Source organism: Anopheles coluzzii, chromosome X, assembly GCF_943734685.1.
Source record: "Anopheles coluzzii chromosome X, AcolN3, whole genome shotgun sequence".
In the NCBI taxonomy this organism is placed as follows: Eukaryota; Metazoa; Arthropoda; class Insecta; order Diptera; family Culicidae; genus Anopheles; species Anopheles coluzzii.
This window is the reverse complement of record NC_064669.1, coordinates 7452988-7475384: the sequence shown is the minus strand read 5'-3', so window position 1 is coordinate 7475384 and position 22397 is coordinate 7452988. Positions and strand designations below refer to the sequence as shown.

General features: G+C 43.2%; 2 protein-coding genes across 3 annotated transcripts in view; one reads left to right on the top strand and one right to left on the bottom strand.

The window, feature by feature from the left end:
* LOC120959902 (rho-associated protein kinase 1) overlaps positions 1-22397 on the bottom strand; it is a 212346-nt gene that overhangs the window by 30938 nt on the left and 159011 nt on the right. The window contains exon 13 of one of the 2 annotated variants that reach the window (XR_007452255.1): positions 21798-21816. The exons of the other annotated variant lie outside the window; for it this stretch is intronic. The gene's annotated coding sequence lies outside the window, so the exon portion shown is untranslated. Of the gene's footprint in view, positions 1-21797; positions 21817-22397 lie in introns of those variants that run through there. 2 annotated transcript variants of the gene reach the window in all.
* LOC120948794 (putative protein kinase C delta type homolog) overlaps positions 1-22397 on the top strand; it is a 50950-nt gene that overhangs the window by 14883 nt on the left and 13670 nt on the right. Inside the window, exons 2-6 of the mRNA XM_040365517.2 lie at positions 18795-19287; positions 19357-19715; positions 19881-19996; positions 21149-21234; positions 21313-21442. Of these exons, the coding sequence (XP_040221451.2) occupies positions 19192-19287; positions 19357-19715; positions 19881-19996; positions 21149-21234; positions 21313-21442 (787 nt within the window). The 5' untranslated portion in view covers positions 18795-19191. The remainder of the gene's footprint in view (positions 1-18794; positions 19288-19356; positions 19716-19880; positions 19997-21148; positions 21235-21312; positions 21443-22397) is intronic.

The following is a 22397-nucleotide window of genomic DNA, read 5'->3' as shown; positions in this document are numbered from 1 at the left end:
ACCGGAGCTGGAACTCATGATACAGAAATTGCATGTTTATTGCCAGGCTCATAAACGGCCATGAACAGTATTAACTATAGACAAGGGGCAGATCGTACAAGCTAAACGATGATTACTCTATGGTTCCACCGATAGCCAGCAGCGTACGTGGATGGAGTGTCCTTGAAGATAAGCCACCGAACTAACATCGATGCATTCCGTTGCGAATCATGGGGATATTTAATAATGTGGGAGTGTGTATTTTTTGCAAACAATCAGATCGTTGGAATGCGCGTAAAGCTTTTCGTGCTAAATTTAATGCAAAACAATATACGAACTGAAGACGATCTCAGCCTTTTTTTTTTTGTTTTTGTGTTCTATTGTTTTGGGTCATTCGAAAAGGTAAAGCTAGGCTTTAGAGCCTCCCGGCAGCGGTTTTTTTTATTACTACCGTATTTTAATGATAATGCAAGCCCCCCCCCTCTCCTTAAACTTTCCAGCAAACCGCATTTGATGGAGGTAACGTTCAGATTTTTTACCAATCGGCAGGTCTAACGTCTAGACGACACCGACATTTTGGTATGGCAACTGAAGTTTTTTTTTCTAAATCTTTCAAAGAGATGAAATCGTTTCACAGAAGCTCTTATATTCCTAAAATCAGATTTAGGACGTCTGATGCTGTTTGGGTCATTTTTGCAGCATGAGAAACGAGCCAACGAAGAACCAGAGCATTTGATATTCTCAGGAATTGTCGTCATAAATTATGAGATTTAATTGCTAAAATAAAGGATCGTTTTAAACAGCATTTGGCGGCAGCCAAACTTTTTTCAGGCAAAGCCTTTCGTTCGGTTGGTAGAAGGGAAGAAACCTCTTAGAGGACGTAGCGCACATAAACTTTGTTATTTTAGCTTCTTCCAAAAGCACAACGTGGGTTATTTTTCGTTTTTCGGTTAGAGTGCTTTTTTTTTGTTGCAATCCTTCAAAGACCCCAAAGATTCCAAAGGGATCGCTTTTTTAGGCATTTCCGTTTGATGATGCCTTCGAGGACCTATTTCGAAGAGGATGGGACAACGGACAACAATCCCCAGAAGGGAGAAAAGTATTTTTTTAAAATGTATCCAATTACTAGGCTTGCCGAAGGAACGATGCTAGAAGATTAGAGTCGTTGCAATTTTTGTCAACAACAATTGCACGCTTTGATCACATTCGGTTGCATAAATGGATAGGCCTGTCTGTAACTTTATTCGCTGCAGCAAAGAACCATGAACCATGGCTGTGTTAGTGTGTGTGTCTCGATATTAATGAATTAAAATATTTTATTTCAATTAAGCACAATTTAACTAACTGGTCTGAGCAAGCACGTAAAAAATCCATGCTGTGAATGTGCCACTTTATGGCTCTCGGAACCGCAAAGAAATAGACCGTAGTTCTACCAAAACGTGTTTGCAGAGGAACGGTAGCTGCGGTAGCATCGTTGCATTTAATTTCTGTTAATTTATGCGACACGATATGGGCAAGCCGGTTTGCTTTTTCTTTATATACCGAAAGTTTTAATCATTTATTCATTGATTGTTATCGAACCAATTCGCACTGCCCTCTTGTTTCGGAAAAGTGGAAGAAAATCCTGTTATTGCGTGTAGCTTACGGGTGCCGTTCGAATGTTTGCAATGGCCACCCAGAGCAATGTGTTTGAAGCGTAATGTGTGAAGAAAATAATCAATTGAGCATGACAAAAAGCGGCTCTTGCGAAGCTGATTTGCACAAAACATACAGCTTTTTTTCTCTTTAACTTATTTTTTCGTGTCTTGGTTCGCTATTGCACATCTGTATTGTTTTTAGTTTTTGCGGCTATTGCTATAAGCGTTTTGCGCCACATACACACGCACCGATCCATCCGTTCCATTCCAGCTGACACTAAACATCGAGCGCCAAGTGATGATGATGAGTCACCGCAGTATGGATGGATGTAGTATGATAATGATGGCATTGGATGTAGTATGATAATGATGATAATGATAATTTTTGAATTTATTGTTTTTGAAGCTTTTAGTATGTCTTGACACAAGCGCCGCGTCTAATGACAGCTTTGCTCATCGCTCAGATTTGTATCTGACGCTCAGTGATACTCTTTAGAACGAAAGAGGGATTAATGAAACAAGAGAGTGATAAGTCCCTCTCATCGCTCTCTTGCCATGCGCCACGTTATCTCTCGAAAAACCGTGACGTCAAACAGGGGGTCAAAGTGTTAAAATGTTAACTAAATAAACCCGGTAATACATTTTCATGTAATTGGTGCATTCCCAGCAAACTTCCCTGGGCTTCAAGTACTAGTCGGCAAAGGTGACAGCCAAACAAAAATCTTTCTCTTTCTCTTGTTGGCCTGCTCAAGCTGGAGCACGTCATAGTGACATGAACTATTATTCTCTAGGATGCTCGGTCCCTGACTGTAGCCTCCCATCCATGTAGACACCCGATCTCCGACAGGTCTCGCTTCACCTGACCCAGCCTTGGTTCGAATGGTTCAAGATTTGTGTACAAGACAAGACCACCGGGCGAATCAATTAACAATATATCTCACGTTTCGTGCGGGCTTGATGTATTTCCCTGCAAAATGTATCTTCAAATTTCGCTGCTGATGTCGTTGTCACAAGTAACGACCGTCCCGAGATAGCAAAGCTCCCTTACTACCTAGAGATTGTCGCCGTCAACTAATACACTGCTTCCCAGATGGTCTAGGTGTCCGGCAGGCAGGTACTTCGTCTTCGTCGCATTTTTAATCCAATTCATGCTGCTTCGTATTTGCGACGGGTGTACGCCTCGCACACTTTCGCTGTTGTTCTGCCGATGATGTCGATGTCATTCGCAAGGACAAGAAATTGGAGAGTCCGGTAGAGGATCGTGCCACGGATGTCGTTGTCTAGCACCGCGCCTCCAATGACATCTTTCAGGGCGATGTTGAAGAGCAGACAGGAGCGTCCATCACCTTGCCGCAGACCTCTGTGAAATTCGAACGATTCCGACGTCAAGTTCGATACTCTCAGCATGCACTGCACCCTGTTCATGGTGGCCTCTAACAGCCGGATCAACTTCCCAGGCAAATGGTACCGCTGCAAGATGTTTCATAGCTCATTCCGGTCTATGGTATCGACGCCTTGACAAAAATCTTGAAAAATGATGTATTTTAAATAGAGCAAGTTTTCTAATTTTGATATTCTATTCCTTAATTGATTCTGTTTCGGTTAATTAAACTATTCTACGAAATTTTCGTTTCCAATCCATCTTTCGCCAAGGTTTCGAGTTCAGAGCGATCAGCTAGGATCGTTCGTTTAAATTCGGTTATAATTCCACCACAGCATAACAACAGCGGTTGAGCTCTGAATGGTGCTGTAAATAACTATCAGTGACTGCTTTTTTTCTTTGGTGTTTTTCCTTTCAACTGAATTGCTTTGCACAAATGCCTCTCGAGAAACAACGCCGAGAAACAAAACGAAGGATTGTTGTGCCCCAATCTTTCTTTCCTTCTTCTATTTTTATAGAGACTTTAAGGTCTAGCTCATTCGCCTCTTTTGTGCCCCGATGTCACTCTCCCTTTCCCCTTTTTTTCTACGATCCAAATGGCCACAAAACATTGGTAGGTTGATGTCCATCAACTCAAACTTGCGGTACGTGACTCTTCGGGCTAAAATATATTTTTCACTTCTGCTTGTCTAATATTTTTGGATAATAATTAATTTATCCATGTACTGAAGCCATCATTCTGTGGATTAGCAAAACGGCAATTTCAGTCAGAAAAAGTCTTTTAAAATGAGCGCCATTCCAAGAGGAGTTCCAAAATGCAAGTTATAGCTCCTTATTTGGCATGTCTTTTTGTGCATCTTTGGCTGGATCTATAATGATTAATAACGATTATACCTTTTATAACGAGGCAGCGCCTCATCGCGAATTTTCGATGGCAATCAGCATGGCCAATACATGGTTCCCCGTGCACCATAAACCATAACCATGTCCCTTCCCCCTCCGCACAACCAAAAGCAGAAACGCATCGCATATTTTGCGCTGATTTGCACACGTCTCTTTTCAACCGTCCATCCGTATTGCATCCTTGATGCGCCCCAGCCTCACCTCGGATTACGTTGCAGCAGATTTTTGTTTTTGGAACCCATAGCATCGCTGCACTTTCGCGAACACGTCCGATGTTAATTTTTGGGGTGCAATAATAATAAAAATGCAGTGCAGTTCATATGATGGTTTTGCATGTGTCTCCCCCCCGGGGGGGGGGGGGGACAGTAGGCCGTGTCGAGCGGTGTCGCTGTAGGATGTACTGTCCATAAATTGCGGCTCCAGAATTTGCCAGCGGGCAAAGGTCTACGCAGGCTAAGCGAGTAAACGTCGTTGTTCAAAATAATTCAAAACGATACAACGCAAAAACCCAAAACTCAAAACTCAACTCCGGTGTCTCAAGCCTGAACGAGCAACACCGGTCAAGGCTAAATATGGCATGGGGAAACATCTTCCAAGCCTTTCGCAAAACCGGTTCCGTGCATTCCTTATCTTATCCTTGGATTTCACTTTATTTTCTTTGTAGTTTACTCCTATTTCTGTTTTTGTAAACCTAAATGACAATTGTGGCATATGCGTCCTCACCACAGACAGTTTGTGTGCGGTCTTTTTGAGCAAGTATTTTTCTCCCAGTGAAGAAGGGGACGGTGGGAAGGGAATGGGTAGAGAGAAATGTGGGGTCTCTAGTGACGATAACTGCCTCTGTCTTGCTGTTAGCGATTTTGGGACAGGAAACGGGTTTCTGGTGACACAGGCATGTTTGGAGCGACACCATCGCTGTTGCTACGTAGCTGGCTTGCCGCTGGCCACCCAGAACGGCTCCCCACATCGCATCCGTGCCTAGCAAAAAGGAGCTACTGTACTGCTGTACTGTACTGCCAACATGCTGAGTTGCGATACAGGAAGGATGAAAAAAAAAGTACAGAAGGAAGCAACTCAACACTTCCTTCTTCAAAAAAAACGATACCACGCAAAAGCATGCTACATGGTGTGACAAAAGCCAAACGCGTTCCGAGAATTTCTCGCATCGAAGAACGCGTTCACCCTTACTTTCCGGGAAGCTAAATGTTTTGTGGCAAGGCATCAAGGCTAAAGGTCCGGTTTATCGAAGCTTCTCGGCATAATCTCGGTACCATGTCGTACCATGTTTGTCTCCATGTCGACCCCAAACACGTCGAACACCATCTTTCGGGGCAGTCATAAAAGCCGCATCGCAACCGAAACAGATGCAAAACTCGATAGCTTCTGCTCCGTGCGCGTTGATCCGACATGCCCATATTCGGCTAGGTTGCTGATCGAGCGATCGCGCGCGCACGGCGGGAAGACATGGAATTGCGAGATGAAACGCTATTTATTAGTATCGCTTTACAGCCCGCAATCAAATCTCGCCCTAGGGCCGCTCAGAATCATCCAAACCCATCTTCTTGCCGGGAGTGCACGCGGCAGGAAAGAAAGTGCTGCTGGACGGCCGCACTGTTTCCCCACAGCGTGGATGCCAAATGGAAGTTGAGCATTAAATCGCGGTTTACCGCGTGACGGGCATCCGTCATTGACGCGCGGCCGCGGTCGTGATCGCATTTGTTGCGCATCGGCTTTGCGAGGGGGAAAGAACGGCTGCAGAATTATTGCACGTTTCATCTTTGCGTTCCTTGGCCCGGTCGTGTTTCTGCTGCAGCGCGCAGAACGATGCACTTTACGACCCCGCGACGATGTGGCCGCCGAACGCCGCGAAGCGATCGGAAGGATCGGAGTGGCAAACAACTATCCCTTTGCAGCGCTGTGGCCCGGCCGGTGGCCAGCATTTCTGATGATGATTTACGCTCGCACGATAGCAAAACACTTGCAGTAGGAATGTAGGCCCTTCCGCCGTATGGTTGGTTTGGGTGATTAAAATTAGCGAATTAATAAAAAAACCCCGTCCGCCCTGAGCGGCTTGCGGCAATGGTACACACGGTGCTCGCCTTTGGGGTTGTTGTGCGTTGGATTGGCCCAAGCCGGTGCAGCCGAATGTTTGTAAACATTTAAACATCCGCCCGGTCCCGTGCTACAATAGAGACCTCCGTGACAATTTTATGGCGTACCAGTTGGAAGTGCAACCATCCGGGAGGCGGTTTTTTGTTACAATCGACCGTATGGTGATCGCTTGCAAACGGTTCGGTTTTTGAGGTCGACCAGAAATGTTCCATGACGCACTGCTGCTGGTGCTCGGTGTACGATCCGGTCTTTTGGCCATGTAACGATGATCCATTCTGTTGAAGTGTTAGAGCTCCGGAAACAATTAAATTGTGCTCCTGCCTCTTCAGTCTTCGCTGTGCAAATAAAGGGGTAATGCGCTTAAGTGTTGTTGCTTCCTGGCTCCATCCTGTTCCCGAGATGCTATATTTGTCCGCCGAATGTCTGCAGTCATTTTTTCCGCCCCTCTAAATCTAAATAATAACCTGGGTGGCCATGGAGGCAGCAACGCCCTCGATGCAGACGATTGGAAATTGCATTGTGGACAGACAATGAGGCCCGATCGCCAACGAAGGATGCTAACCGATGGAAATGCCGTTCGCAGCGATAAAATTAGCTAAGGACTGTAAACATCTCCAATGTGCACTGAATTTGTTTACGTCACGGTGTGGCGCTGATGGAATGATGCTCTGTAAAGATAAATGCCGTTTTAGGTCCTTCCATAGAATTCGCTGCCGCGTCAGCTTCAAACATCAAACAGAGACAAAAGTGTCGATTATCTGATTCACACAGAAAAGCGTCAAACAAAACCGCGCTACACGAACTGAAACGAAATCGGTATTATACAAGCTTGTTAGAGACTTCTTTCGTTGACTCGTTGAAAGTAGCGCTTTTGTTATGATTCCATAATTTTTGTGCATTTTGTTATTCTAACCCTTCTTCCAGTAAATAATTACAAAAAAATCCCTTCTGATTGTAATTACATGCAAGTCGTGTGGTTTAAATATATGTATTTAGTATTTAAACCGCAAAACAAAACTATTTCCGTAGATTTAAGTGTCGATTATCTAATTCAAACGGAAAAGTATCAAACAAAACCGCGCTACACGAACTGAAACAAAATCGGTATTATACAAGCTTGTTAGAGACTTCTTTCGTTGACTCGAGACATTGCTGCCATATCGATCTCAAATGGCTTTGTTAGTTGAAACAAACTGCATCGCGGAACGCAGGAAGTATCGTACCAATTTATAATTATTTATACGTGTGGCGTATCATTGTTCTTAAAATATTTTTGGCAATGTCATGCAAAGTAGCGTTTTTGATACTTTTCCCATTTTTGTGTGCATTTTGTTATTTCCATCCTTTTTAAGTAAATAATTACAAAAAATCCCTTTTGAATGTAATTACATATTTTTAAACCAAGCGTATTGCATGTATTTAGTAGTTAAACCGTAAAACAAAACGATTTCCGAAGCTTTAACCTGACGGAAAGCTGTTGGACAAAAAACGGTCTACGTTTGAGCCAGGTAATGCAAATGACTTTCGTTCAGTACGATATATCAAACCAGAGACAAATTGAGTGCTCTAACACGGATCATAATAGAAAATGAGCATTTTTGATACTTTTTCTCAAGCGATTGAGTCACATAATCGGCACTTTAACCTGTCGGAAAACTGTTGGACAAAAATCGGTCTCCGTTTGAGTCATGTAATGCTAATGACCTTCGTTCACTTAGATATATCAAACCAAAGACAAATCGAGTAATCAAACAAGGATCATAATAGAAAACCAGCATTTTTGATACTTTTTCTCAAACACTCGAGTCACATAATTGACTTAGGCGTCAATAGCACACTGATACGTTTCGCAATCTTGCGGCATTCTGCTCGACGCTCGACTCACTTTCACTGCGCTTCTCGAAAATATTGTTGCTAGAGGACTACTGCACTGTTTTAACCTCTGACAAAAAAACAAAACCTCTGACAAAAAAAATCTGACAAAAACAAAATCCATGTCAGCGTCATGTACTCAATTGTCAATAATCCGAGGTGATACTCAGAACGATTGGTATGGCCAATGCATGCTTCGTAACGTTTTTGCGACTAATGCTTGGTCAGTCACTATGGCATGACTTTTTTTTTTAATGGCACAACAACCGTTGTCGGTCAAGGCCTGCTTGTACCCCCACTAGTGAAATGGGCTTGGCTTTTAGTGGCTTATTGTTACCATAGCAGAATAGTCAGTCCTACGTATGGGGCCACGGTCTATTCGAGGGGCTTGAACCCGTGACGGGCATGTTGTTAAGTCGTTCGAGTTGACGACTGTACCACCAGACAGCACTGTTCACAGCCCAAAAAAAAACATGCGGCGGCATTAAGCTTAGCTTGTTAGTCAGAGTATCGCAGTTGACTGAACCACTTGCATGTCGTATTCGGCATGTCATGACGCACTTTCATTGAGTATCAGAAATGAGCATCAAGCTATCATGGATGTTCATTGTTTTTGTTAGTGAACATCTCGTGATGCTCATGACATTTTGCAGCACTGTCAATAATAATTTAATAGTATAAAAAAATAAATCAGATTTTTTACTACACTTATACAATTCTGATGCAAACTAAACAAGCCAACAAGTTTCATCGGCCTGTTAAAATCAGTATGGATTAAACTACACTGATTTAATTGATAGTTCTTAATAGAAGCAGATAGCACCTAATATCCTAAAATTCAAGTGAGTTCGTTGAAGATGCATGCGTAACGAAGCAGCTCATTGAATACCTCACATTGCAGCTCATCGAATACCACAGTCCAGTCCAAATGAAGCTCCAATACTTATAAGATGCATATGGCAGAAGTGAAGCAATTCATGCATTGTGCTTACCGCTAGCGCAGGATTGTCTTTTTAAATTTTGGCGATTAGCAAAATAGAAGAAATTGACTTTCTATATCGGATCGAAAAAAAAACACTAAGAAAACCAGGTTCATATTGAACCTGGATGATTTGTTTAAAGCAAAGAGAGTAGAATGTCGAGCGATCTAGGCCGGATCGCAAAGAGCACTGAGAGCAACCGACCCAGCACAGATCACAGAGAACGCTGAGAGCAGCCGGGCCGATAAAATCATTGATAGTAGTGTTAAGCCGAGGGAGGGGGTGTCTTTAAACCTTACGATTTGTTACATGGGGGATAGGGGGAGTTTAACTTTTATTTGTTTATTTATTTGTTAATTTTTAAATAAAATGTTTGATTTGTTTGATTGTACAGGCAGGCATTTGACGATAACATAGTATCATGTGATTCGCAAATGACGACTCGTGATTGGAAGCAAATGGCACGAGCATCAGCTGTAATACTGTAGACTGGTGTTATACTAATCCAACTCCTTACAAACCCAATTCGTTACAATAAATACATCGAAAATGCTGCCGAAACTTCTGAAAACATTACCGATTTTGTTCGTAATTTGTAAGACATGCGTAACATATTAAATATCACATGTTATGTGACATAGAATAATCAGTTTGATGATGGTACAATATTTAAACCCAAAGAAACATTTCTGGAAAGATGGACATATTTATGAAGGATCAGCAAGATGGCTGGATAAAATACGTGTCTTATAATGGTGATGCAAGAACATTGCAAACCGTGCTGAGGATCCGATTATAAGAATATTTTAGAATTTTATTGCTGCATGGGGCAACTTTTGTTTATATGAAATATAATGTATTTTTTTATTCAATTAAAGTTTGTGAATATACTAGAGCAAAATAAAAACAAGAAAAAATTCCAAAAAAGATTTTTTCAAAAAACTAAGCTATTGGAGCTATTGCTATTGGGGTACATCTGTTACGTTATTTGGGGGAGGGGGGTTTCTTCCAACGTTAAAGCTCGTTACACTATGTAGAGAGGGGGTCGGAAATTAACTATTTTTGTGTTACGTAATTGATGGATAACGCCTAAGTGTGACGCTTATCTATCCACTTTACAACGAGTACTTTCTCAAACCATTCGTTTAATATGCAAGATAACAAAATACACCAAACCCGATTTATATATTAACAAAAATTATCTTTTTTATTCGCATTTTAACTCGGATACTTCCGGCAAGCAGTAAACGCTCGTTGTACTGCCCCGCTCTGCCACTGCTCTACTGTTGCTGTTCCGCCAGCCTCTTAGCCCGCCGTTTCTTTCTTGCCAGGGAGCAGATCCGCATCATGATGCAGCACATTATGCTGTCAATCATCTGCATTATTTCCACTATCCGGTAGTCGGCTACCGTGCGCAGCTCAGACGCAAACCGATTCAGTAGCCTCTGGTGGTACCTCACGTAGCGTCCTGGCGGGAGCCGCAAAAGCGCCCGATTCGTCTTGGCCACCCAGTCCACGGCATGCAGTTTCAGCAACCGATAGCTCCACCGGTTGGTCGATACAAAGTCGGACGATGTGGACTCCGTTTCATCGCGATCCTCGTCCATGGTTGTTTTGCTTTCCGTATGTTTACTCTCGCAATGCTCCTTCTGTCTGTCCTTGTGGTGCGCACGGCTGAACGACTGGATACAAAGTGAGCTCCCTCGTAGAACCGCAAAGCACGTTGCAAATATCCGTAGCTCGTACTGCCTCGTCACCCGCGTACAGACGGCGCCCATGCCCATGCCCGAATGGAGAGCCGATAACGTACGATTATATCTTCACCACTAACATAAGAGGGATAGGATTATACTGCGAACGTACCCGAAAAGTATGCATGGATCAAGGCAAAAGAAACACAGAAAACATTCCTCACGGCTACACATGTCCTCTAGATGCGTTGTCTATGCGTCTCGCTCAGTATCACATCGGCATACGGCAGGTAAGCAGTACAAATGCTGCTACCAGTTTGGTTCAGCTCGGTAAACGTCGGGTGGACGCCAGAACGCAAAGGCTCAGACTAGTCGCGACTAGTAAAGCTTTTACATGATTTTGTATGACTTCGGCTGTTTTGGACCACACGTGTGGACGCAGACTCATTCTGCTCTCCTCTGCCGTTTTGTGTGTGTGTGTGTGTGTGTGTGTGAGAGAGAGTTTCGAGGAAGTTGCGATTACGCATTCAACGAGCGTAATATCTATCTGTTTCTCTTTTCCTTTGGGTTTCGGAGAACATAACGAATCAACTGGCAAATTCTCCGGGCAAATTGTACAGATTTGGCTGATCAGTTGTAAAATGTAACATAAATTCCACTTTTGAGATGTTTTAAAAATAAAAGGAATAAATTTGTAATCTTGAGTCAGAACTATATCGCATAATTGGTTAGTGCCTTAAACTCACTAGGCCAAGCAAAATTGCATGAAATTTAGATATATTTTGACTGATACCCGCGAAACTCGGCTTACTTGTAAATTCGAGATACGCGCTTTCCTTCTACTTCGGGCGCTGCCGCAATCGATTTCGATCGCAGGCTTTTTTCGCTCTCCTACTGCGTAATTGGGCTCAGCAGCTCTCAGCAAAACGTATTGCACCGGGTGAAAAGAGAGAAACTTTACTAGAGAGGTGGAATCGTCTCTAAAGGTCGCTTTAGACCTTGCGAGAAAGTGAAATTTCGTTTTTTTTGCTATCTTTCATTAGCTATTTATCAGAATATGGTTTACCGTACACCAAAAGAAATGATATTTTAATTTTTATTTTTTTCACCGTGAATAATGCGACGATAATTCCTTGTAATCCTTTTAATCAAGGACACGATTTGAGTAAATAATTGAGATTCAAGTAAATTAAAATAAAAAGCTTTTATTTTAATTACAGCGGCAAGTAATACTGTACAACAGGCCGTCTTTACGAAAAATAGAAAAAAAATCATTGCTGGTACATATACATACGTGTCTGACTATATATATATGAGACTGAGTTATACTACTTTTACCGTTTTACGGAAACTTAAGTAACTTCTGCATATTCCAAGGTTTTCTCGGTTAGTAATAGTGTTGCTCGGAAATAAAACTATAGGAGCCATCATACAGGATTGATTGATTTTATTTTATTTTTTTCTAGAGCATAAATATTTTATCTGGCAAGTTTAAAAATTGTTTGGGTCGATTTATTTAAAGTACTATAACCAATTTTCAAACAGAAAAAAAAAGAAAATAGCCGATTTCAACACAAATGAACCATTTGCAAAGCGCAGGCAACAACACCAAAACAACTATTGTCGTAATTTTCCAGCATTGCAGCATCCTTTAACTTGAGATTTTTTCATGAAAAGCTCTTGCTTAAAAGCAAAATGTCAAATCTGTTCCCCGAGAGCATAAACACAGCACCCCTAGATTGAAATGTGAAACATGTTCCACGACTAATGCAGGGTTAGGCATCAGTATCTAGCAACGATATTGATTCGGAATCAGTATCAGAACATCTTGGCGTCTGGTTGGATGAAAAGCTTACGTTCATAGACCATATCGACTTTGTCACAAGTAAAGCTTACCGTACTTTGGGCCTTATTACCCGTTTGTCTCATTTTATCCACGATTCCGTGTGTCTCAAGTCTCTCTATTGTTGCTGGGTACGCCCCATTTTCTATTACGCTTGTGTAGTTTGGTCCCCCAATAATGTGCAGGATATTGCTAGATTGGAAGGTGTTCAACGCAACTTTACTCGACTTGCCACGAGGCGTTTTCTTTCAGGTCATGATAATGCAGTAATCCCGTCTTATCCACATCGTTGTTGACTATTGGGTCTTTACTCAATAAAAACTCGCCACTCGCACTTGCAAGCTTGTTTCATTGCCAGCGTCATCCTTAATGAGCTTGATGTTCCTTATCTCTTATCTGCCATTTCCTTTTATGCCCCTTCCCGCCATCTTCGCAATAGGCCACCTCTCTATATTCCCACCCGGCTAACTCGATATGGGCAAAATAACCAATTCCTTAAAGCTCAGATTGCATTTAATTCATACTATCATTTGTTCGATTTTAACACTCCTTTATCCCTCTTCCGTTTTCGTCTTCATTCTTCCTCATCCTTATCCTTTCCTTAGTAATTAAGAAACATTGTTAAGCCCTCGAGGCGGACATTTGTAGAAATAAATAAATAAATAAACTAATATCCGTTCTAGTTCCGTTGAGAGTTCAGACTTAGACCCGAAGCTGTGTGGAGTTTTGAACAATTTTACCTCAGATAAATGTTCTGAATAAGTGTATGTTGAAGTCCCCCGTGCAATTACGGATTATTTAATAACGCCGTTTATCCAGACTGATAGGGAAACGAGTTCAGCCGGACATTCGAATAACACGGATTTAGGGATCAAGTGTGTTATTGTTATCACAAATGCTTAAAGTTATTTAAAAAATGCACTCTATTTTGGGAAACAATTGTCAGGTTTTTTGAATTGTATGTGTCGATAGTGACAATATTTAGGTTTTGCTATGAATTTTGTGTTTTTTTTTTTTTGTTCAGGCAATGTGCTCTGATAAGGTTTTTTTTATAAATATCCTACTCAGCACCACATATCACCTTTGTATTCAACTATCATTTCTCAACAGTCCGGATGTACGGAATGCTGGATAAAAGATACTTGTATAAAGAGCGCTCCAACATATTTTTGAAATAACTTTTTCCGCTCGTGGCGCTGTTTTAAACACCCGAAATTAGTATGCCTAATGAACCAGTTTTTCTGAAACTGTGACTGCATATTACTGAACCTTCATTATGGTAAATAAAAAACATTGCTTGGTAAAAACTCGCTAATAACGTGGGACTGCCATGGGTGGCCATGGAGGCAGCAAATTCTCCATTGATGCAGACCCTTGAATGGAAACCGACAAAGATTCGTTGTAGATGCTTAAATAAATGCTTCACATTTTTTTCGTCTCATTATTCCTTAAATATAATGCAATTGTGAATACGAAATCATTTTTTGGAGCACGGGCATGTCATGCTTGCGCCATAAACGGAAACCTCTTCGCGACGGAGATTCTCGCCGTTTTATGTGCCCATAATTATCCGCACATAAATCAAAAAACATGAAAACATAAACTTGCTCATTTGCTTTTTGGGTGGTTCCTAACGAAACGGACACACAAGCTAACGAAACGGATACACGAGCTGCTCCAGGGGCATCGAGCAACGCAACCATTGAAGCAGGATCTGCGGATGAGGCGTGTAACAAAATCGAAGTTATTTCAGAAGTTATTAAGGTTTTTTTTATTCAGGACGGCATTTCATTATACACCGCCTTCAATGCTCACTTCTGTAAACGGGTAGCCGGCGATGATGAGCGTTCTCCTAGGGTTTAGAGGTAAACTTCAAAATCCTACGGTGCGTGCTGCCAAGAGTTTGCTCCTGCATGCGGGCGGGCGGACGGGCGCAATTTTGCTCATTTCAAAAATAATATTATGGATGATGACTCCAACCCAAAAAAAAACTGTACCATGTACGCCCGAGGCTTCCGAGCATCCCTGATGTCGTCCTGGCGTCCGCATTTAAAATATGGCCTACGGCAATCGTGCCTGGACACCGTCTGGACCAAATCTCATTACCAGTATTCTAGTTCTGTGAGACTCAAATGCTGTTTTTGCACACCAATTTGAGGATCCAATTTTCACCGAAACGGCTGAGCGCAAGTTTTAATTGCATTTCACATTTGCTGCTCTAAATTGTCAGACATTTTTGGTGTGGATTGCATATTTTTACCGGTTAGCGACCTATCTTGTAATTCAATTTTGACTATTCATCCATCAAGGACATACGTGAAGCAATGAGCTACATTAGGAACATAACGATAGAAAGATTCAGATCGATTGTGTGGTAGCATCAGAAACCTTAATCTAGGTCAATAGCTCACGCTGCTTAATATCTTGGTGCTGTGAAAGATTTGGTTTATTGCTTCGGTTGGTGAGGTGCTCACGAAATAGATGTAGCAAAAATAACATCCTTTGCCGGCTTATTTATTAGGCATAAAGGCGGAACAAACAATCTGACATCCACCATAACGAAATGTCTCGCAAATCCACATCCACAATCCACAATAAATCACCAAGCTAAGCGCAACATAACAAGAAGGAAACCAAATTCTAAACAAATATTCTTTACTTTTACTTTTGCATGCTGATGAATAGTATGCAAAAAAAATTAAGCCGATATGTTTCGTCATCACCACATTACATCACCAAAATGCCCGCATGCCCGCATGCCTACATAAGGCATCGTTAATCTCCAAGCAAATTTCTACGAAGCGTTCGTCTAGAATTTCCCTTATGGGAAAAGAATGAGCCTTCACGTGACAGCAACAGGTTACTTCGCCAACTTGTGATGCATCAATCCCAGAACGGCCATAAACTCAGGTCGAATGCTTCAAAGAAGGAAACCATAGCAAATTTGTCTCCTGTTGCCAGTGATTCACGGACCCCAAAACGGAAACGAAAGGCCTCCTAGCACCCGTTTCAACGCTACTAGTCCCTCGGCGGTGTTTCTCATGCAAATTGAACGTTTCCAAGGATTCAACGCAATAGAGACCGATGCGGTAAAAGTTTGTGTTGCTTTTTTTCGTTCTTGTCCAAAAATATTCCTGGAATGTTCCCTTCACTAAATCAATCGAAATGTCCCTCCACCATGATTTTGTGCAAACCGCAATGGACTGTGCGCGAGAAACACGTTTGACTTTTACGACCGTTTGCTGCAGCCGTCCGTCATCTCGTCCCGCCTCGAGAGGGTCTTTTGTGCAGCCAGTTTTCATCCACCGAACCCAGGAACCGCGATAGTGTTCGATAGAGCCACTTAAAATTCCCTTCGCCGAATGCATTCGGTGCATCCAGCACGGTTCGGAAGCGCGCGCGCGCACTCGGATTAACTCGCAACGCTAATCTTTTCCCCTTTCCCACTCTCTGTCATTGCGGAATGGATAAACAAACCTTACACGGCCGAAAACCCTAACACAATCTCACTATGCGTCGTGACCTTGGACGCGGTTACATTCCCGGCATAAAAGATGATGTCCTGTCAGTGTAGCTGCTGCAGTTAGATCCACTAGGTCGGTCGAAACACAACCAGGTTGGGCGCGGTTGTTTCCGTTTTTTTCACCTTGTCCTGGGTGACCCGTGTGTGCCCGGTGGTTTGCCAGTCTGGTGGCTCCGTTTGATCTTAAACCCCCGAAAAAGGTGCAAGTGTGCGTGTGTTGGTTGTGAGAGCAATTTATATTGGTAGGCATCCACAGTGTTTAGTTTTGCCGAACCTATATCATTAGACAGAACGCCCCAAATTCAATTTGAATTACGATTTTTTTTTTCGGATGTCGGTTGTTTTGAAGCCTCATCGAATCAATACGGGTTTATTTTGTTTTTGTTTGTAGTGTTTCTGCTCTTTTCTGCTTAACTCAGCATATCCAGCGTAAGGTTTATCAAACTTTTGCTCCAATCGGTTTGACCATTCTTGTTGGACCTGATTTCTTGTCGGTTGATCCAAGGTCCGACGAATTTTATGACACAGCGTTTAATTTTAACCGTGCTGCTAGCCAACAACAAGCATGTGCAATAATACTGAATCCCCGTCTGCAGAGCAGCATCAACTGCGAGAGTATATTTGTTGGATCGATTTATGAGGCCTAATAATTCCTCGACATGGGCTCAACAGAGATGCAGCTCAACAATCGACCGATCGCTGGAAACGGCACGGAGTCGGTTCGGTTCGCGGATGCTTGTGGTTAATTTTATTAATTTTGCTCGTGTTCTTCTTGTTGTTATGTATCAGCACCTCAGGTATAGCTACTTTTACTTCTTTCATGCTTCCATCTCATCATAATTGCACCAGGCTGCGCATCTGCACCATTGGAATTCAGCGCCCGCTCGCAAGTAAATTTGCTTCTCTGGAATTCCTCGTGCATCTTCTCGCTCGACACTTCAGAAAAGCCTTCATTTGTGTGACCGCTTAGGACCTCTCTTCGTGTTAATTCGCCACCGGTTGGCATGTGGGGTTGCATTGCGAAATTAGTTTCGCTATCAGCTTTCCCCCGTGTCAGACTTCAGTCTGCAACGCATAGCACAAACCACCGCCACCTGGAGCGACAACGTTCTAGCGCGGGATTGATGCACAAAGTTTTATTGCAACCGCGGAATCCGAAGGCACGAAAATGCACCGATCATCTGGAACGGATGCCTAGACCACGGATGCCGGCTGTACCACCCACGATCAGAACAGGCAAAAGCCGCAACGTTCTAGGTATTGAAGCGTTTTAGGTGCAATAGTCCTGCAGCACGTTACGTTCATTGGAACATTGCACGCTCGAAGCGAATGCGCGAATAAAGTTGCAAAGCAAAAGCGTGAAAAACATGCTGCAATCATTTTAATTTACTACAGTGCCCACCAAGCCCCTAGAATTGCACAATGGTTGTGAAGCCATCGGGGAATCGGTGCAGCTCACCGCTGTGATACAAATAACAGAAACAGAAAACAGAATGACCAGTGAAATGGTAAACGAAAAAACAATTGGTCAGCAAATTATTAGCCAGTTCGCAAACTTTTTTCTTCAGCAATCAATACACATCAATTGTTTGGGAAGGCGAGTGCGTACAAATTAAACGAAATTACGTTATAATGCAGAGGAAGAATGTTTTTATAGTTCCAATTGATGTGTTTGGTGTTCCAGGGCGCTTTACCCCTATCGTGGTAACATAACTCCAAACCAGTTTGTTTCATTCATAACACGTGAATGAAAGAAGGTAATGCAGGCTGCACATGAATGGGTGGTTTTTGATTTCTGTTTTTTGTTCAATATAAATTCATGCCCACTTTTGGAACCAGCAACGTAACGGGCCAAAAAGCGGTTACCATGGGCGTTGAAACCAGTCTCGACGGTGTTTCGGTGTTTCAACAGCAACAATAAACCCACTGGCCCATGTTTTCGATATATCGTTTTACGATTTCGTTTTGCTTCTTTTATCATTTTCATCGAGCCATGCACACCTGAGCTCATCGAAAGCGTACGAAATTAATGGGCAATTTAAAATCACCTTAATACATGCACGGCATGAGCACAAGAGTGTTCACCAACCCCATACGAAGCACGTTACGAGGATTTTTTCGCGTTTCTCGCTCATAAGCCTCGCAAGGTGGCGCCTGAATTTATAGTGAAAACATTATTGACAGTTACGACGTGTTTACATAATTTGCAATTAATGTCACACACGTTTTTTTTTTATTTTCAAACCTGGGACATTATATTCAATTATACAGCCACAAATATTGAGTCGAGGTGGGGTTTGCGTGAATGGTTAACCGGTTTGGAAGCTATGAGTTGCAGGCTGATGTTTTAATACGGTGTTGATTTGTTTATGAACAGGATTTTAATCCCTTCTCGATAGACACATGGCACGTGGCTTAGGTTATTGGTGCAACAATGGTATGGATCTTGGATTTACCAGGATCTGAATTGTCACAATCTAGTTATCTTTTATAAGAGATGGTCATATTCGTATCTGAAACTAAGCAAAAAATATATAAAATAAATGAAGTTTTTCCAGTCAAAAGTCCAATGGGAATCTGATCTTCTTTTTTTGCGCTAAAGTCAAATGTGTAAACCAGTAGTGTATGTTCTGTTTTGAAGCAGACGTTTTAAATCATTCCCAAAAGTTCACTTAAACTTTATTGAAAATGTATCAAATTATAAAACATGTTCCAATAAAAAACAAACCTCTTTTCAAACAATTTACGCAATCAAACTGGCTGTTCGTGTGTGCCATAGAATGCGTAGACTTACGCAGGGGCATATCGGAATCTAAACCGACAAAGCATCACTAACGATTCACAGTTTTCTCTCGCCTCTTAAAAAAAAACAGATAACAAATCAGATATAATGCCAAAGACAGATAATTGTGTTTAGCAGTGTAAATAGTGTCAGTGCAGTGTGCCGAACAGTTGACAGAAACAAGTGCAGTGGAAAACCATACAAAAATCCCACACACACCACACATCGTTCACACTATCAGCAATCCCGCGCCATGCGGCTACCTGCGGGAAAATGGCCCGCCGTATGAAACTGCCGCCGACTGCTGGTGACGGAAGCTCTTGGACTTGGAGTTGGGCTGCGGCGACAAGCCGCCAGCCGTGTGTGATTGTGTTGTGCGGTGCGGCCGGACCGACGAACCCTTGTCAATCCGTCCCCCGGCCCGTAGTAGTGTTTTGACGGAGAGGGCACCCGCTTTCGTTTCGACACGCGCTTCCTTCGGCCCCAGGATGATCTTCACCGGTGCCCACGGCCGGCGGCGTGCAGGCAATGGGCAGAGTAACAGCCAGCGGAACGTGCGCGGCTCCCGCAGCAACGCGCAGGAGGTAAGCACCAGACAGCCGTCTCGCAAACCCGCCGTACAGTGGGCACTAACTCTTGCTTTCCTTTTACAGCAATCGCGCGGCCGCAATCAGTCCCAGCGGCCGTACCTGTCGCGCGACCAGCAGCAGCTCTCGCTCCAGTCTGTCCTCTCGTCGACCTCCTCGTCGTCCGCATCGAGCTACTACTCGGCGTACAGCGAGCACCAGCCGCTGGTGCGCACGTCCTCCTCCTCCTCAGTGGCAACCGTCGCACCGCTTCTTCCGCTCGGCTCTAGCGCCGGCAGCCAAACAGCGCAGCAACAGCAGCAGCAACAGCAACAATCACAATCTATACAACAGCAGCAGCAGCAGCAACAGCAGCAGCAACAGTTCGTCCAGAAGACCAAAGCTCGGGACATTACCAAGCGCCGTGGTGCCATCAAACATCAAAGGTACGTGTTTGCCAAAACGGGAAGGGAGATGTCCAGGGGCTCAGAAGCAGGAATCAGATCCCGGTTCCATGCTTCCGTGCAGTGGCCTAGGCCCTACCAATTGATCTGTTCTGTTGTTGTTTGGTGTCGTTCTCCGGTCATTAGAACAAGATATTTCTCTTGCAGAACGCACGAGATCAATGGGCACAAGTTCGTCGCCAAGTTCTTCCGCCAGCCAACCTTCTGCGCATTCTGCAAGGAGTTCCTGTGGGGCTTCGGCAAGCAGGGCTACCAGTGTAAGAGTAAGTGTGGCTTTCTAATGTGCGTTCACAGGACGAAAGAACATAAATGAACGAACTGACAAACATACATCATACAGACACAGATTTATCATGACGGGATCTGCTTTGACCATGTATAGATGATGACTCGTTCAGGATCGTTTATACAGAGTCGTTGCCGTTAACTTTGTCAACTTGTGTCTCTGAGGTTAGAATTATTAGTCACTAGAAATTTCCATTTTTCTTTCAAATTAAATTTCATATATTTGTCACCGAAAATTTGTGACATGTTTTACGTCTTCCCAGATTATATAGAGTCGTTGTCGCTTACTTTGTTAACTTGTGTCCCTGAGGCTCCACTTATTAATCACCAAAAATCATTTTTTCTTTTAAATTCAGTTTCGTCTATTTATCACCGAAAATTGTGAGATGTTATGTCATCATATAACAATATTTCACGTTTATTTTCACGATAATTTTCACGCGATCTAATAAACTCGTAGTTTACTCGTAGTGAACGATCTCCTATCCTAACAATATATTTGTTTGTAAACTAGTTTTATTTCAATTAATATTTATTAAGATAGTCACGTTAACCTAAGTAGCACTATGAATGATCTACGCAACAGTAATTATTATAATAAGATTTTTAAACTAATTTTGAAGGCCCCAGATGAAGCCTTTTAACTGATTCTCCTAGTGATGGGTATACTCACAGACTTGCTCACTTGCCGGCTAAGACCTAATTTGCACCAAGAATCCAAAAACGAAGAGTTGCAGGTAAACGAAAGTTGATCCACACTGTCAAAATGTGATACCTTTGCTGGCAAACGGTACTACACACTGTCAATCATTGGTGTCTTGGAAGCAACAGCTAGCAAACGACTGTAAATAATGAAACTGTTAGACAACGATACAGACAATACAGCACTACAAATCACGCACTGCCAAACAAAAACCCACCCAAACGTCCCAATACATCCATTGTACTGTCCAAACATGCAATCTGTCGAAACTACACAATCTGAGCCAAAAGATTTATGACCGCAAAACAATGGAGAGTAAGCCAGCCGAAAAAGATGACAGCAGAACCCCGGAACCGCCCAAAATGCTGCCTCATTTCCATCTCAGCTCTATGTACTACTAATGATGCTTTATTCCTCTCCTCCATAGCGTGTCAAACCGCGGTACACAAGAAGTGTCACGATAAGTTGCTTGGAACCTGCTCCGAATCTAGTTTTAATTCCGAAAGTACAATTGTAAGTATGGCCATGGCAGCTGTAGTGTTTGCTGTTGTCCCATGCTCACACCAAGCTATCTTTTTTTCCACTTTACAGTATTTAAGGGAACGGTTCAAAATAGACTTACCGCATCGCTTTAGAGTTTACACCTTTATGTCGCCGACCTTTTGCGACCACTGCGGCTCGCTGCTGTACGGCTTCTTTCGCCAGGGGCTGAAATGCGAAGGTAGGTATGAACACGCTGCCACTGCTTTGCCACTGTGCCACATTGTGCCACCGTTCCGTTGATGATAGGGGCTGTTAAAAAAAACCGTCAAGAGGTTTATTCCAAGCTTCGCCACCATTGCCGCAAGATGGCACTGGCGGACCACATTACGCATTCGTTTTGTCATTGCAGGCGAATATTTCGCCCCAGTTCGCCCCAAGAACAAGTTCCCCAAATGTGGGCAAGGGGCGGGTTTCCCCCTGGCTACCTGCGAGTTTTCCCACCCGAGATTTCCCAGTGTGGTGCGAATGAGATGCACCATGGGGAGGAGATTTCTCTCATTATCTCTCAATAAGTCTCTCTCGCTATTACTCTCTCTCTCTCTCTCTCTTTCTCTCTCTCTCTCTCTGTAAAAATCTTCGAAATTTCTTCTTATTTTTTGTTTGCTGTTGTCGTGGGAAAAATTCGCTCTGGCTCAGTTCACTTCCTAGATCGCCGCTGCGCGCCTTAACCGCGCACGATTGCCTCGGTTGACCGCTAGGGGCGCTGACCGTCATCGTCCCCGAGTGGACGTAAATAACTTTGGGGCATATTTTTAAATACACACTCTCACACACACCCACATACACACTCTCTATTCTTCCCACTCAACCCCCTTTTCCCCGCTTCCTCTCTTCATACCCACAAACCCTGAATGTGACAATCGTAGCGTCCATCGCACTAGGTGGTCCTGCTCGTCTGCGGACCCGTCTGTGACGTTGGTGAACCAATTTTTGCACAATTGTAAAGTGCGAGGTTTGATTTATGTTCTCCCCCTCACATTCGGCCATGCCCGGTGCGGATGCATGGGTACGGGTGACTTTCCCTAGCAAATGTTTTGCTAGCGCCCCGCATACCAAATGGATTCTGCTGCTATAGACTCGCTTTCCCTCCCCTATTTGTCCGCAAGTGCAAGTAGTTCCTCAAACAAACTGAC